Raw genomic sequence first — 13,889 nt, 5'->3', positions numbered from 1 at the left:
TGAAACACTCTCTCTCCTGGAGAAGCAGATTTTTTCTTCGCGGGCTGTCCATGGCCCATTTAAATAAAGCAAGGAACGCATTGTGAACTAACAGGAGCCTTTTTATCCTTTTTTTTTTTAATACTCACGCCATCTTTCTTGTCCCTTTCCAGAGCGCCATTGAGAAAATCCATGGCCACATCCTCATTCTCATCGAGCCACTGAATGACAAATGGCTCGAACCACCTAAAAGAGAAAATACCACATTTGCAATGTATTTACGATTGTGCTTGAGTTAAGTCAGGTGAAGAAGCCATTAGACTCAACATGATTTTGTCGTTTGAAGCTGGATTTATTTCACAAGACTACCCAATTTCCTCAAATAACGGCCTCCACTCTCATCAACGACATGCTTCAATATAGTGGTGCATTGTCCGCTTCAACAAATCTGCTCATTACCAGGTGTCTTTTATTAGTATTACTTTGACTGATGTGTTGCGGTAGATGTCTTTAGCAGACATGGCATCTGTAAAGCTGAAGTCTATGGTGGCATTTAAAGAGAAGTATTGAATTGTTAATGTATACAACATCGGATTATTTATCAGGGAGAAACTATTTGATGGTGAGATGTTGAAACAGTTTTGACCAAACAAACTTTTTGTCTTTTTCTTTGCTTTTTGTATAAATACAGCGCCCTACTGACTAATGACTTGACTATCCTACTGGGAAGCATTGGATAAAACAAATATAAAAGTACCAAAAAAATCAAAAGCATTGTTAAATGTTGTATTTTTTCATATTCTTTCTCTGAACAAAAGAACTCCACCAGGGTCACTTTGAAATCTTTCCATGTGCATCTCTCCATCATTTTTTGTGTGTCCCCTTGAACAGTGACACACAGTTTAATTTATGCTTCCCCCTCCATCAATATTAACTTGCAGACAATGTTTCCGTCTGCTACAGTTGTCCAACTGTTCTGATAAATTAGGTGTGGCAAAGTATTTGTTTGACTTTCCCCTCCACCCCGTCATCATGAAATCCATTAAAATGTATATTGAATGGAAGCCTAATTTTACGCAGTGCCTTAAACTGGTCTCTTAATTAACTGGTGCAAAAATCTTGGCATGGTAAATTGAGAAGGAATTCAATTCGGCTGTTTAGCACCAATATATCGCAACAACAGCATCATTTAACACGTCATACATTTTGAGTATACTGTATGTCCATTCAGTGTGTGTGTGTGTGTACAGCTGTGTGAAAAAGTGTTTGCCCCTTCCTGATTTATTTTTTGGGGGGGGATGTTTGTCACACTTAAATGTTTCCCGTCATCAAACAAATTTAAATATTCGTCAAAGACAACACGAGTAAACACAAAATGCAGTTTTTTTTGTATTAAGGGAGAAACAAAATCCAAACCTACATGGCCCTGTGTGAAAAAGTGATTGCTAATTGTGGTTTATCATACTTGAGTTCAATTTCTCTAACCATACCCAAGCATGATACTGCCACACCTGTTCTCAATCAAGAAATCACTTAAATAGGACTTAAATAGGAAGTCGACTAATCCTCAAAAGCTAGACATCATGCCGAGATCTCAAGAAATTCAGGAACAAATGAGAAAGAAAGTAAGAGAGATCTATCAGTGTCGAAAAGGTTATAAAGCCATTTCTAAGGCTTTGGGACTCCCAACGAACCACAGTAAGAGCCATTACAGACAAATGGCGAAAACATAGAACAGTGCTCAACCTTCCCAGGAGTGGCTGGCCGACCAAAATTACCCCAAGAGCGCAGCGACGACTAATCCAAGGGCTCACAAACGAACTGCAATTGTCACTTGCCTCAGTTAAGGTCTGTGTTCATGACCACCATCATAAGAAAGAGACCAGGCAAAAATAGCCTGCATGGCAGAGTTTCAAGACGAAAACCACTGCTTAGCACAAAGAACATTAAGGCTCATCTCAATTTTTCCAGAAGACATCTTGATGATCCCTAGGACATTTGGGAAAATACTGTGTGGCCTGACGAGACAAAAGTTGAACTTTTTTGAAAGTATCACATTACATCTGAGGTAAAACTAACACAGCATTTCAGAAAAATAAAATCATACCAACAGTAAAATATGGTGGGGGTAGTGTGATGGTCTGGAGATGTTTAGCTTCTTCAGGACCTGGAAGACTTGCTGTGATAAATGGAAGCATGAATTCTGCTGTCTACCAAAAACTCCTGAAGGAGAATGTTCATCTGTTCGTGACCTCAAGCTGAAATGATGATCTTGGGTTTTGCAGCAGGACAATGACAATGATCCAAAACACACCAGCAAGTCCACCTCTGAATGGAGTGGCCTAGTCAAAGTTCTGACCTGAATCTTATTGAGATGCTGTGGCATGACCTTAAAAAGGGGGTTCATACTCGAAAACCCTCTCGTGCGGCTGAATTGCAACAATACTGCAAAGATGAGTGGGCCAAAATTCCTCCACAGCGCTGTAAGAGACTCATTGCAAGTTATGGCAAATGCTTGATTGCATTTGTTGCTGCTAAGGGTAGCCCAACAAATTATTAGGTTTAGGGGGCAATAACTTTATTACGCAGGGCCATGTAGGCTTGGATTTTTTTTCCTCCCTTAATAATAAAAACCTCAATTTAAAAACTACTACTTTTGTTGTGTTTAACTAATATTTCAATGTATTTGACGATGGAGAAGTGTGACAAACATGCCAAAAAATAAGAAATCAGGAAGGGGGCAAACACTTTTTCACACCACTGTATGTGTGGTGAAAACAGTGCATATTACTTACAGAGAATACTCTGGCGGAACCCCCTTGAAGGCTGGCAATTCACGCACGTACTCATTATGGAACCATTTGACTTTGAAGTGAAGATTCATGTATTCAGTGCTTTTGCATAAGCGGTGCTTATCGTGCTCTGGAATGCAGATTAAAACACAAGAAAAGCGCGTCATGTCTAAACTGCAAAACTCAGCCAAAAAAAAAAAACACACAAAAAAAAAAAATTCAACCAATAGAATTGTTTTTAAAAACTTACTCAAACACAAAGAGACAAAAACAAATCTGCAAGCATATTCATTAGAAGTGTCTTAGGTAACAGTCTTTGATTTGACAAAAAAAAATCTTCACAGGCACAATTATGCCAACAGCCTGCAGCTATTGAAGGTATTAGAAAATAAAAAGCGGCCAGCAGCTCCCTTCAGAAAAGACAGAAAGCCCTTGAATGACACCAGAGGAACTCCAGATAAATCCATTGTTGGCTGACGTTGCTTCTTAGTCATTAGGTTTGAATCGCTTTAGACATTTTGGAACAATTAAACCTTTCTCTGGGATCCCTTAGTCGTGATCAAGGGATGGAGAGAAGCGATGGTGTCAAAATAAACACATGAAAGACAAACAGTGACTTTTAACTATTTATCCCAACCTTTCTTTTCCAAAGACAAAAATGTTTTCTTAATTTTGTCTGACTCTTATTTGACCCACTTGGCAGTCACTTGTTGCTATTTTGAACCTGAGAAGCACAATCATGTGTTCCCCTAAGACCAATAAAACAATTGGCATATGCCATCCACTAGGCTGTTTGAATGGTAATCTCAGGGCTGGCGACACACTGCCCCTAGACAGGAACAAGAAGTTAGGTGGCAACACATTAAGGAAATAACCCATTAACTTCACAACGTTTTCCGAAATATAAAAGAACAAAAACAATTTATGATAAACAGCATCTTTACCCATTGACTGAGGTACAGCCAATATTGTTTTTATAGAAACAGTACACTACATGTCCTGTTTGCCAGCCTCTTGCTGCAAGGCAGAGTTTGGCCCAATGGAGAATAAAAAGGGCCAATCATGCCCACATAAAATACAGATTAATAATGTCTAGATTTCTGATTAATTTAATGTTTATCTTCATTGAAAAAATGTTTGCTTTTCTTTCAAAAAATAAAGACATTTTCTAGTGACCCCAAACCTTTGAACGGTAGTGTACAATGTACACACATTTGAGTTATTACTCTTGACTAGTAAAACAATATATGCAGTAAGGAGCATATTCTCCCGTGTAATTAAGTCTGAAAAGGTCCGCAGCTTCTCTGGCTACGCAGATTCTCCCGTGCAAAACACGATAGTTTTTATACACAGGACTACAGGTCAAAAAAAAGATACATAGTTTTATCCTCACTTTAAATGTCAAAAGGGTTCTGTGGCTCCTGGTATTTTTTTTTCTGTGGGAGACTGTCCAAATGACTCTTTTGAGTATTGAAGATTGGCGACCCTTGTACTAAGCCATAGGTAAAACAATAAAATCATAACCAATCAGTACAGCGGTAACCAAGGGGTTCTTCTTTGGCGACATGACAACTTGTTCTTATGGCGAGCAAACATGTTCATTGCACACCATAAAAAGTAGATTGGAGTAGATCAAAACAGGGGACTGACTGACGACAGTTATTACGTTACATATTATTATTATTTTATTATTATTATTATTTAGGATGAAGATTGAGTGAGCTTGACAGTACATTTGGGTTTGAATCTCCGTTGGAGCATTCCAAAAACACAACATGGCATGGAGTGGTTGTAAGTCTATTTGTGCCCTGCGATTGACCGGTGATGAGTCCTGGGTGTACCTTGCCTCTTGCCCACAGTCAGCTGGGATAGGCACCAGCTCTAATGCAGACAAGTGGTATATAAAAAAAAAAAAAATAGATTGGATGTTAATAAAACTGGTTACTCCACCAACTTCAGGCTGTGAGCAGCATAGAGATGACTTCAGAGGAATGAGGTGATTCTTCTTTGATCTACTGGAAAAGTGACATTATTTCTGCATCATTGCTTTTCTGTCTATGTTGCTAAACCTTTAATCTTCGACCTAATACTGTATGTATGTGTTTGATTGCCTTGGAGTAAATAATTATTATTATTAAAAGTGGAATAGTGTGATTGAAATGCTTCTCTCTCAGCATCGGAATATTTTTTTAGAATACTTGAATTAATCTTTGTAGGCCTAAATAAGCGAGACCGAATAGAGGGGGTCCTCAGTGTATGACGGCTTTCCGTACTGATGGTGGCAACATAGCTTGAATTGTCACGTAAGTCAGAATCCGTCATAGTTTAGTCATAATTACAGTAAGTATTTGGATGCAAAACAATTCTAGGACATAAGAAAATCAAAGGAAAAACAGCATGGTGTTAACTGAGCGTGACGTTCGCAATCTCCAACCCTTGTATGGCCAGACGGCCACAAACCAAGTACCACCAGTATCTACTCATTCGGAACAAGGTCAGATGTGGACTAAATGTATATGGACACAGTGTGTGAAAAATGGAGCTTAAGAAGCTAACAATATGAAGGAATTAATACATGGCTGCTTTCATTTACTGTAGCTCGCATCGCCTTGACATTAACTGAATAGACGTGTTGGAATCCAGCTCGTTGCGCCCTGGCTGTCACACCTTAATCCTGATAAAGAACCACGAGTGCTTAGCCTGATGAATAGTGCTAACTAAGCCTGCCATCCTACACTCTCTCCCAAAGCCTGCAGATAAAATACCTTTTTTTTTTTTTTTTTTTTTTTTTACATACATACTGTATGCTTGTTGCATTCAAATAGACCAAGCAATACTGTGTTGCTTTTTTTCAATGAGGAGGAAGGTTCTGCAGGTGATGCATGGTTTTCACAAAAACAACAACAACAAAAAGCTGGAGAGCAAATGCCATCTTTGTTTTGGTTTTCCATCCATCCATCCATTTTCTGAGCCGTTTCTCCTCACTAAGGTCGCGGGCGTGCTGGAGCCTATCCCAGCTATCATCGGGCAGGAGGCGGGGTACACCCTGAACTGGTTGCCAGCCAATCGCAGGGCACATAGAAACAAACAACCATTCGCACTCACATGCACACCTACGGGCAATGTAGAGTTGTCAATTAACCTACCACGCATGTTTTTGGGATGTGGGAGGAAACCGGAGTGCCCGGAGAAAACCCATGCAGGCACGGGGAGAACATGCAAACTCCACACAGGCGGGGCCGGGGATTGAACCCCGGTCCTCAGAACTGTGAGGCAGACGGTCTAACCAGTCGTCCAGTGTTTTGGTTTTCATTTTATCATTAATCCTCGAGTTCTGACACAACAAAAAGCTTGTGTAGCAAAAACCTGCTTTCTCTTTGCTCCATGCTTTCCTTTTAACTTTCCAATGGTTGTTAGTTCAACTTGTGTATGAATTTTGACAGTTTGGCAGGGATCTCAAGAGTCCTTTTTGAAAGCATTGCAAGCAATATCCTTCCTGAAATGAAACCAGACAACGTCTCGAGTTACTTTTCCTCTGGGATCGCTGCTCCCATCCACACCCAACCGTCAAGGGTGAATTGGTTTTGACTACACAAGAGATGTAAAGTTTCACTTTGTGGCAGTTTGGATAGTCGGTTATTTTTCAAGAAGGCAAATTGTCATCCCGATGGTGAAGCTGAATGGCAGTATTGAGGAAAAATATGGTATCAAATGTTTGGAAAACATCAAAAACTTCAACAAGTAGAAGAGTATCTTCCCAATAATTGGTTGTGAAATTACACAACCAAGTAAATCTTTTTCAGATAATGTTTATGAGGGAGCTGGTTTGAATTTTGCCAAATTGTGATGCTACTGTTTTAAATTGTAAAATTTAAATGTGGCATAGGGACCAAACAATGCTGTGACTAGAGTAAAAATATGCTTGATGTACACCTCCCCAATTCTTTTATTTTCTTTAGAATTGAGTTGTTTTTTTTAGAATTGTCTTATTTAATGGTATTACAGTACATATTGTATACTGCGCGGGACCTATGCATACCTCACAAATGCTTGTCCCAGTGAGCATTATTCCATTATGCTCCTAATTCTTAAAGGGCAAAGCATACCACTTCCGGTAGCGGAAGTACTGCAGCTTACTTGGCAATCAATACGTGTAACTTTGACTAAATAACATCATGCAAAAGTCTAATAACACATTCTGGTGCAACAAGGCATTAGTGTGTCGCGACTAACTTTGTCATTGAGGCACACAGCCAAACGAAATTTATAATCCACTACACACACGCTACCGACTGAGTTGTATGCTCTGCTTCCAGCAATTCACTTCCAGCCACCCTGACACCACTGCCCATGCACAACCATGTGAACTGGTCTGCTCTAATAAGAAAAATTCAAATGAACACAAAAGTAATAAATATTCAAGGAACATGTTTTCCCTTACAATGAATGACTTTGGAGTCCTGGTACACGCTGACCAAACCCAAACATGTAGTGAAGTAAACATTTTTCAATTAGGGCTTGGTAGGTGCTGACCTCGTGACCCCAAGCCTCACATACACATTAAGTGGGTTGGTCATCTGCTCACTGAGCTGTGTGAAGTGTGGCTTGAGGCCATTCTCCAATGAGGATGCCCGAACTCATCTGCTATTGGAAGGGGACGACAAATAGGTTGCCGGCGGGCTGGATGCGACTCGTGGGGTGCCTATTGAGTAACCCTGATATACATACACTATATTACCAAAGGTATTCGCTCACCCATCCAAATAATCAGAATCAGGTCTTCCAATCACTTCCATCGCTACAAGTGTATAAAATCAAGCACCTAGGCTTACAGACTGTTTTTACAAACCTTTGTGAAAGAATGGGTCGCTAACAGGAGCTCAGTGAATTCCAGTGTGGAACTGTGATAGGATGCCACCTTGCAACAAGTCCTGTCGTGAAATTTCCTTGCTCCTTAATATTCCACAGCCGACTGTCAGCTGTATTATAAGAACGTGGAAGCGTTTGGGAATGACAGAAACTCAGCCATGAAGTGGTAGGCCAAGTAAACTGACAGAGCGGGATCAGCGAATGCTGAGGCTCATAGTGCGAAGAGGTCGTCAAAAAACTTTCTTCCAAGTCAATCGCTACAGACCGCCAAACGTCATGTGGCCTTCAGATTAGATGAAGAACAGTGCGCAGAGAGCTTCATGGACTTGGTTTCCAGGGCCAAGCAGCTGCATCCAAGCTATACATCACCGAGTGCAATGCTTCAGCGTCAGATGCAGTGGCGTAAAGCACACCGCCACTGGACTCCAGAGCAGTGGAGACGCGTTCTCTAGAGTGATGAATCAAACTTCTCCATCTGGCATTCTGATGGACGGATCTGGGTTTGGCGGATGCCAGGAGAACGGTACTTGTCTGACTGCACTGTGCCGAGTGTAAAGTTTGGTGGAGGGGGGGTTATGATGTGGGGTTGTTTCTCAGGAGCTGGGCTTGGCTCCTTAGTTCCACTGAAAGAAACTGTGAATGCTTCAGTAGACCAAGAAATTTTGGACAATTCCATGCCCCCAGCTTTGTATGAACATTTTGGAGCTGGCCTCCTCCTTTTCAAACGTGACTGTGCACCAGTGCACATAGCAATGTCCATAAAGAAATGGATGACAGAGTCTATTGTGGATGAACGTGACTGGCCTAAACAGAGTCCTGACCTCAACCCTGTAGAACGCGTTTAGATGAATTAGAGCGGAGACTGAGAGCCAGGCCTTCTTGTCCAACATGAATGTGTGACCTCACAAATGAGCTTCTGGAAAAATGGTCAAAAAAATCCCATAAACACACTCCTGAACCTTCCCAGAAGACTTGAAGCTGCCATAGCTGCAAAGGGTGGACAGACGTCGTACTGAACCCAATGGATTATAAATGGGATGTCACTTAAGTTCATATCTAAGTCAAGGCATGTGAGTGAATACTTATGGCAATATAGTGGCATTTATCGGCATACCATACAAAAATTCTGTTTATTTCCAACGTCGGTCCGATTTCTACAGTGCTTGTTCTCATTCAGGTTGCGGGTGAGCTGGAACCTAGCGCAGTTGACTTTGTGAGAGACGCTACAGTATACTGGTTGCCAGTCCATAGCAGGGCACATATCGATAAACAATCCTTCCCACTCACATTCATACCTAAGGACAATTCTGAGTCCTCAAGTAACCTAGCAAGCAAACATTTGTAAAGTGGGAGGAAGCCGAAGTACTCAAAGAACATGCAAACAATTCAAACGGGTTGTGAGGTGGATGTGCTAACCACTATTCCACCATGCTGCCAGTTTCTCCAAACACATACATATAAACACCAAGTCACCTTACTATCTACAGGAAGCAGATGGAAGTCATTTTAAAGAAAAGGTCAGCAGGTGTTTGCGAAGTGTGTGTTTGCATACATTATAACGTCATGAATGTGTTAGTTGTACTCCATCCATCCTTCCACTTTCTATTGCACTTATAAAGTCTATCCATCCCTTCTTTGTAGGGTTATCCTCTCAAGGTTTGCAGGTGTGCTGGAGCCGTTTCCCAGCTGACTTTAGGCGAGAGGCAGGGTACACCCTGAACTGGTCGCCAGCCAATCACAGGGCACATATAGACACACAACCATTCACACTCACATTTACACCTACAGACAATTTATATTCTTCAATTAACCTACAATTATGAATCAGTAAATTATATTTGCATACTGTAGCATACTGTAGAGGACTAGCAAAGTGATTCACGTGGTTAAAATACAAAATCACAAACGTCAAAGAATTAATGAATCTAAGAATAGACAGCTAGCCTCATTATCATTAAGGTCTACAGTGAGGTAAGTTCTCATCTGATTTGGGGAGAGTTTGCTAGTCAGTTGCAGGGCACATACAGACAAACAAACATTCACAGTCAAATTCACACCTATGGACAGTTTAAAGTCTTCAATGAACATAACATGCAAGTTTTGGGAATGTAGGACAAAGTTGGAGTACCCAGAGAAAACCAACGCAAGCGTGGGGACACAGGAGATTCAAACACAGAGCCATTTGACTGTTAGGGAGATGTGCTAACCACTAGACAACTTTGCTGTCAGTTTGATACAAAATCTGCATTATGTAACTGGTAATCTATTTATCACATTACATCCACTTGCTTATGTAAAAATAAATAAATAAAACAGGGGAAAACTGTCTTTTTCATGTAAAATATTTTGCAACCGCCAAATGAATTCAAAATTAAGTTGTATGGAGATAGAAGTGTATGTCCAAGGTTAACGGTGTCTTTTTTTTTTTTAAAGTCGCCGTTCTGAGCTTAGCTTAAGAAGAAAAAAAACCTTCATATCGTCAGAGAAAACGGAAGCAGGCCTGACTTGAGCTAAAGGGACCTCTCCTTCCATTCATTGCCACCACAGCCCGGGGGCCTTGGAATAGGAGGGAGAATCCGAGGGAAATGAAATGAGGCCAACGGGAGCGGCGCTGTAAAACAGCGATGCTGCGTGACTTCTCCAGAGTGAGTCATTTTTAGTAAGGCTTTAAATGATTTACATCCAACAATTTCAACTGGGAATGTAAGCGACAAGTGACTTTTTTTGTGTGTATTTGTTACACCCTGTGACACTGCATTAACAATTGAACACAGCTACTGAAGTTCATTGCCTTCACTTCATTGTCTTACTGGAAAGTTCACTCCATCTCATCAACGGGGGTACCTCATGAAGTGTCTGGTGAGCGTGGTCTTCCAAGGCCCGTCATTGCAAATCTGTCGCTCGTGAAGGTCAGTCGGCGCATATTCACACATACTGTTTATGCAAATTCATCCTCATGAGGTCTTCTCCTACTGCGACGCCACTAACCGACCGCCTGTGTATGTGCATGTTTGAATGTTGAACAAAGACAAGAGAAGGACAAGCTGCAATATGCAATTTTTTTCCATGACACTTGAGCCCTTTATGTGGTAATTTTCTCAAGTCTTTATTCAGTGTTATTGATGGTGAAGGGTTCTGCCAAAATGGTTGTTGCAAGTACAGAAAGTAATGTGAGTTTACTGTATTGGCTACACACACTGATTCTAAAGATGGGGTTGAATTGAGTCAGTGCCAATTGGCCAGCAAAAAACACACACCAATTCTCGGTGTTTGAATTGGAAAATGAGGCCATTGGAGACCAATTAAACTTTTTCGTTTTTTCCTTTGAGCTTACTTTAATCTTGACTTAACAGTCAAGGGTCATTATTAGTTTGACTGCTCTAGAAAAAAGGCTTTCTACCAAGCAGTACTTCTTGACTGCATTCAGTTTGCTTTTTGTTGTTTTTTGTTGTAAAGGGTCCCATTCCATCCATCTCTCCATTTTGTATAGCTCTTGTCCTAACTTGGGTCTATCCCAGCTGATCTAAAGCAAGATGTGGGATACACCCTGGACTGGTAAATCCCAGGGCACATACTGTAAAGACAAACAACATTCATACACATTGACATCTATGGACAATTTTGAGTTTTCAATAAACCTAACATACATGTTTTGGAAATGTGGGAGGAAGCAGGACTACATCAGAATCCATACAAGCACAGGGAGAAACGGGAATCAAACCCAGAACATTAGCACTGTGAGGCAGATGTTAAATCAACAAGGACACCATGCTTCCCTGTAATGAACAATTACCAGAAGATGCTTTTTTTTTGTGATCATTTATTTGTAATAATGTTTTTGTCTTTAGACTTGGTGAAGCAGAACATGGCTCATATAATCCAACACCCGTTTGAAGTAACTGTAAACAATTGTATGTTTGTGATAATGAGGCAGCACTACATTTAAGTGGAATAGCAGTTGCAGTGTTAGTCAGAAGACCTTGTTTACTGTACTCTGTACATTTGATCTATAAAACTTTCTTGTGACAAAGCGAAACGTCAACGATAACTCCTGGTGTATTCCACTGGTGTCACCTCACTGTTTAGCAGCCTTTTGTTGGTGTACAGTTCACTTGGTGTAGCACGAAGCTGTATATTCTGCTTTCTGTTAATTGGTCGACAAAGAATTGTCACTTCCGTGTTAACAATGGAATAAGAATATGCGGTCATGCGGCACCAGAAGGCATACTCAGTTACTGCTGTACTTAGTTTTTCCTTAGATTGTTTTAGATTTATGGCCTGCGAGTGTTTTTATTCAAATAATTACTGTAATTACGACTTTACTACTTTGATAGCATAGGTTAGTGATAGATATGATGCGTTCCAGCTTAAGTACAAATTCGGGTCACGTCCCTGCCCTATGAACGGAACTCTGTTGTTCACTGAGGACCCTCCTGTACCTGGCATTTGCACTGTTTTTAGTGTGGTAATGACTGGTTATAACACTATTTTTATCTTGCTTCACTGCGGTTGTGTAAAACTTTTGGCTGCATGCCTGTAAACAAAAGCAAATGTTCCACTTGTTGCTCAGCATGTGATTGTGAAACAAGTTCTTTTGTGCCCCCGCTGGTGGTTAAACAATGCCGACTATCCTGAGGGAGGAGTTGACTCAGTGTCCCCGGTGAGGGTGTCATCTCGTCTGACGTCCCCCCACTGGGAAGTAGCGACTCACACGGGACCCTCTTTGTCTCAGAGTCATTGATTTAAACGACATACATACAATGACATAGTACAGCGGCTCTCTTCAATTGCCATCCAGTGACCATCCACAGTATTGGACATGTATGAGAGTCAAGGTAGCTTTTATATTGAGTAATTTTAAAGCAGCAGAACGAGGAGTTGATTCGTAAATTCTGTTGATGTAATTCATTAGAAATGCCTCTTGTGAATTAATTGAACATTTGGGAGTAACTACTTAGTAAGCCAATTTGAACTATGTTGCTAACCAAAACAGCAGCACATATTACGGCACGTAAACTCAGAGAAATAATTACTGTTCCAGGAGACATGACATGGCCATGCCACAATGTTGTGTGAGTCCATGTTTGTTCCAGGAGCTACATGACCTATTGCCTTGTTTCTTGACATTAGCCTCTCGCCATAAAAACTTCAGTTTCGTTTGACATTAATTGTAGTATCGGTAACCGAACCCGTTAGTGTGTATAACAAGTGTATAAGGAGAAAACTACATTCTTGATTGTTCCACTTTGGCAGAGGTCTGCACTCTACCGGCTTACAGTATTTTGGTCTGTTCTATGCTTCCAACTTTGTGGGAAAAGCAAATGAAAACCAAAGTCCATACACTTTTCCATTTATAGTGTCCACAGGTGTTATAGTCCATTGTATATATTGGGATGCAACAAAATCCTCACCTGACTCACTGATATAAGAATTTTATAATGATTCTGTATACTGATCTATGAGCAAAAAATATATAAAACTCCCAAAGCCTGACTGGACCATATTAATTCCCTTCAAATCATACATTAGGCGGAAACAAACGTATCATTCATAAGCATAGATAAGAGATTAAATGTAGTCTATTACACTGAAAACTGCGATGAGGCATGGCGAGACCACAGCGGTGTTGAATTCATGCAACAGTAACTACAGCAATACGTCATTCATTTATGTTTAATGAGCCTGTTCCAAAAGGCGGGATACGAGTTGATGTGCTAATGCAGTTTTTGAGTCATGAAGGATACGCTTTAGTGATAGTGATTAAGCATCTTTACGGTAGCTTTGCGGCATCTATACTGTGTGTTTTAAAACCCATCTGAAGTCGAGTCAAGGTGTGTTCCCACCAAACAGGACAGTCTGGTTTAGTCTGGCCAATAGGGCGATAAGCTACATGGACAACCAGTTAGGTGTACAAATTTAGCATTTCCATTGCATTTGATCAGTACCAAAAAGCAAACATCCATAGATAGATAGATAAATATAAAAACTATGCAACTAACTCTGGTTTTAAATATATTATACATGAATTAAACATTTATTTTGTTTAGTTACCTTTGGAAAAATACTGGGGGTTGAATGTAATGTAATGTTTTCTTATTTGGATTTTTCATATCGAGTTCCGACAGAGAACATATTAGGTAAGTGGCAGGACATTTAATTGCCTCACTCTCCAGTCACGTTTACGCCGTAAACAAACATTGTGCAGCTCAGCCTCTGGCAAATGGATGTCATGGGTATAGCGATATGATT

The 13,889-nt window shown here is 40.5% G+C and overlaps 2 protein-coding genes across 2 annotated transcripts in view; one reads left to right on the top strand and one right to left on the bottom strand.

Annotated features, from left to right (window-relative positions):
- The window catches only part of LOC133397492 (protein unc-13 homolog C), a 183,860-nt gene that overhangs the window by 43,049 nt on the left and 126,922 nt on the right, over positions 1-13,889 (bottom strand). Inside the window, exons 20-21 of the mRNA XM_061668459.1 lie at positions 2,775-2,901; positions 129-225 (exon numbers count right to left, since the gene is read on the bottom strand). Of these exons, the coding sequence (XP_061524443.1) occupies positions 129-225; positions 2,775-2,901 (224 nt within the window). The remainder of the gene's footprint in view (positions 1-128; positions 226-2,774; positions 2,902-13,889) is intronic.
- LOC133397481 (uncharacterized) overlaps positions 1-13,889 on the top strand; it is a 48,638-nt gene that overhangs the window by 14,609 nt on the left and 20,140 nt on the right. The gene's annotated exons all lie outside the window — the stretch shown is intronic.

This window comes from Phycodurus eques, chromosome 2 (assembly GCF_024500275.1).
Source record: "Phycodurus eques isolate BA_2022a chromosome 2, UOR_Pequ_1.1, whole genome shotgun sequence".
NCBI lineage: Eukaryota > Metazoa > Chordata > Actinopteri > Syngnathiformes > Syngnathidae > Phycodurus > Phycodurus eques.
Note: the sequence above shows the minus strand (reverse complement) of the source record. Positions and strands in the feature narration are given on the sequence as shown.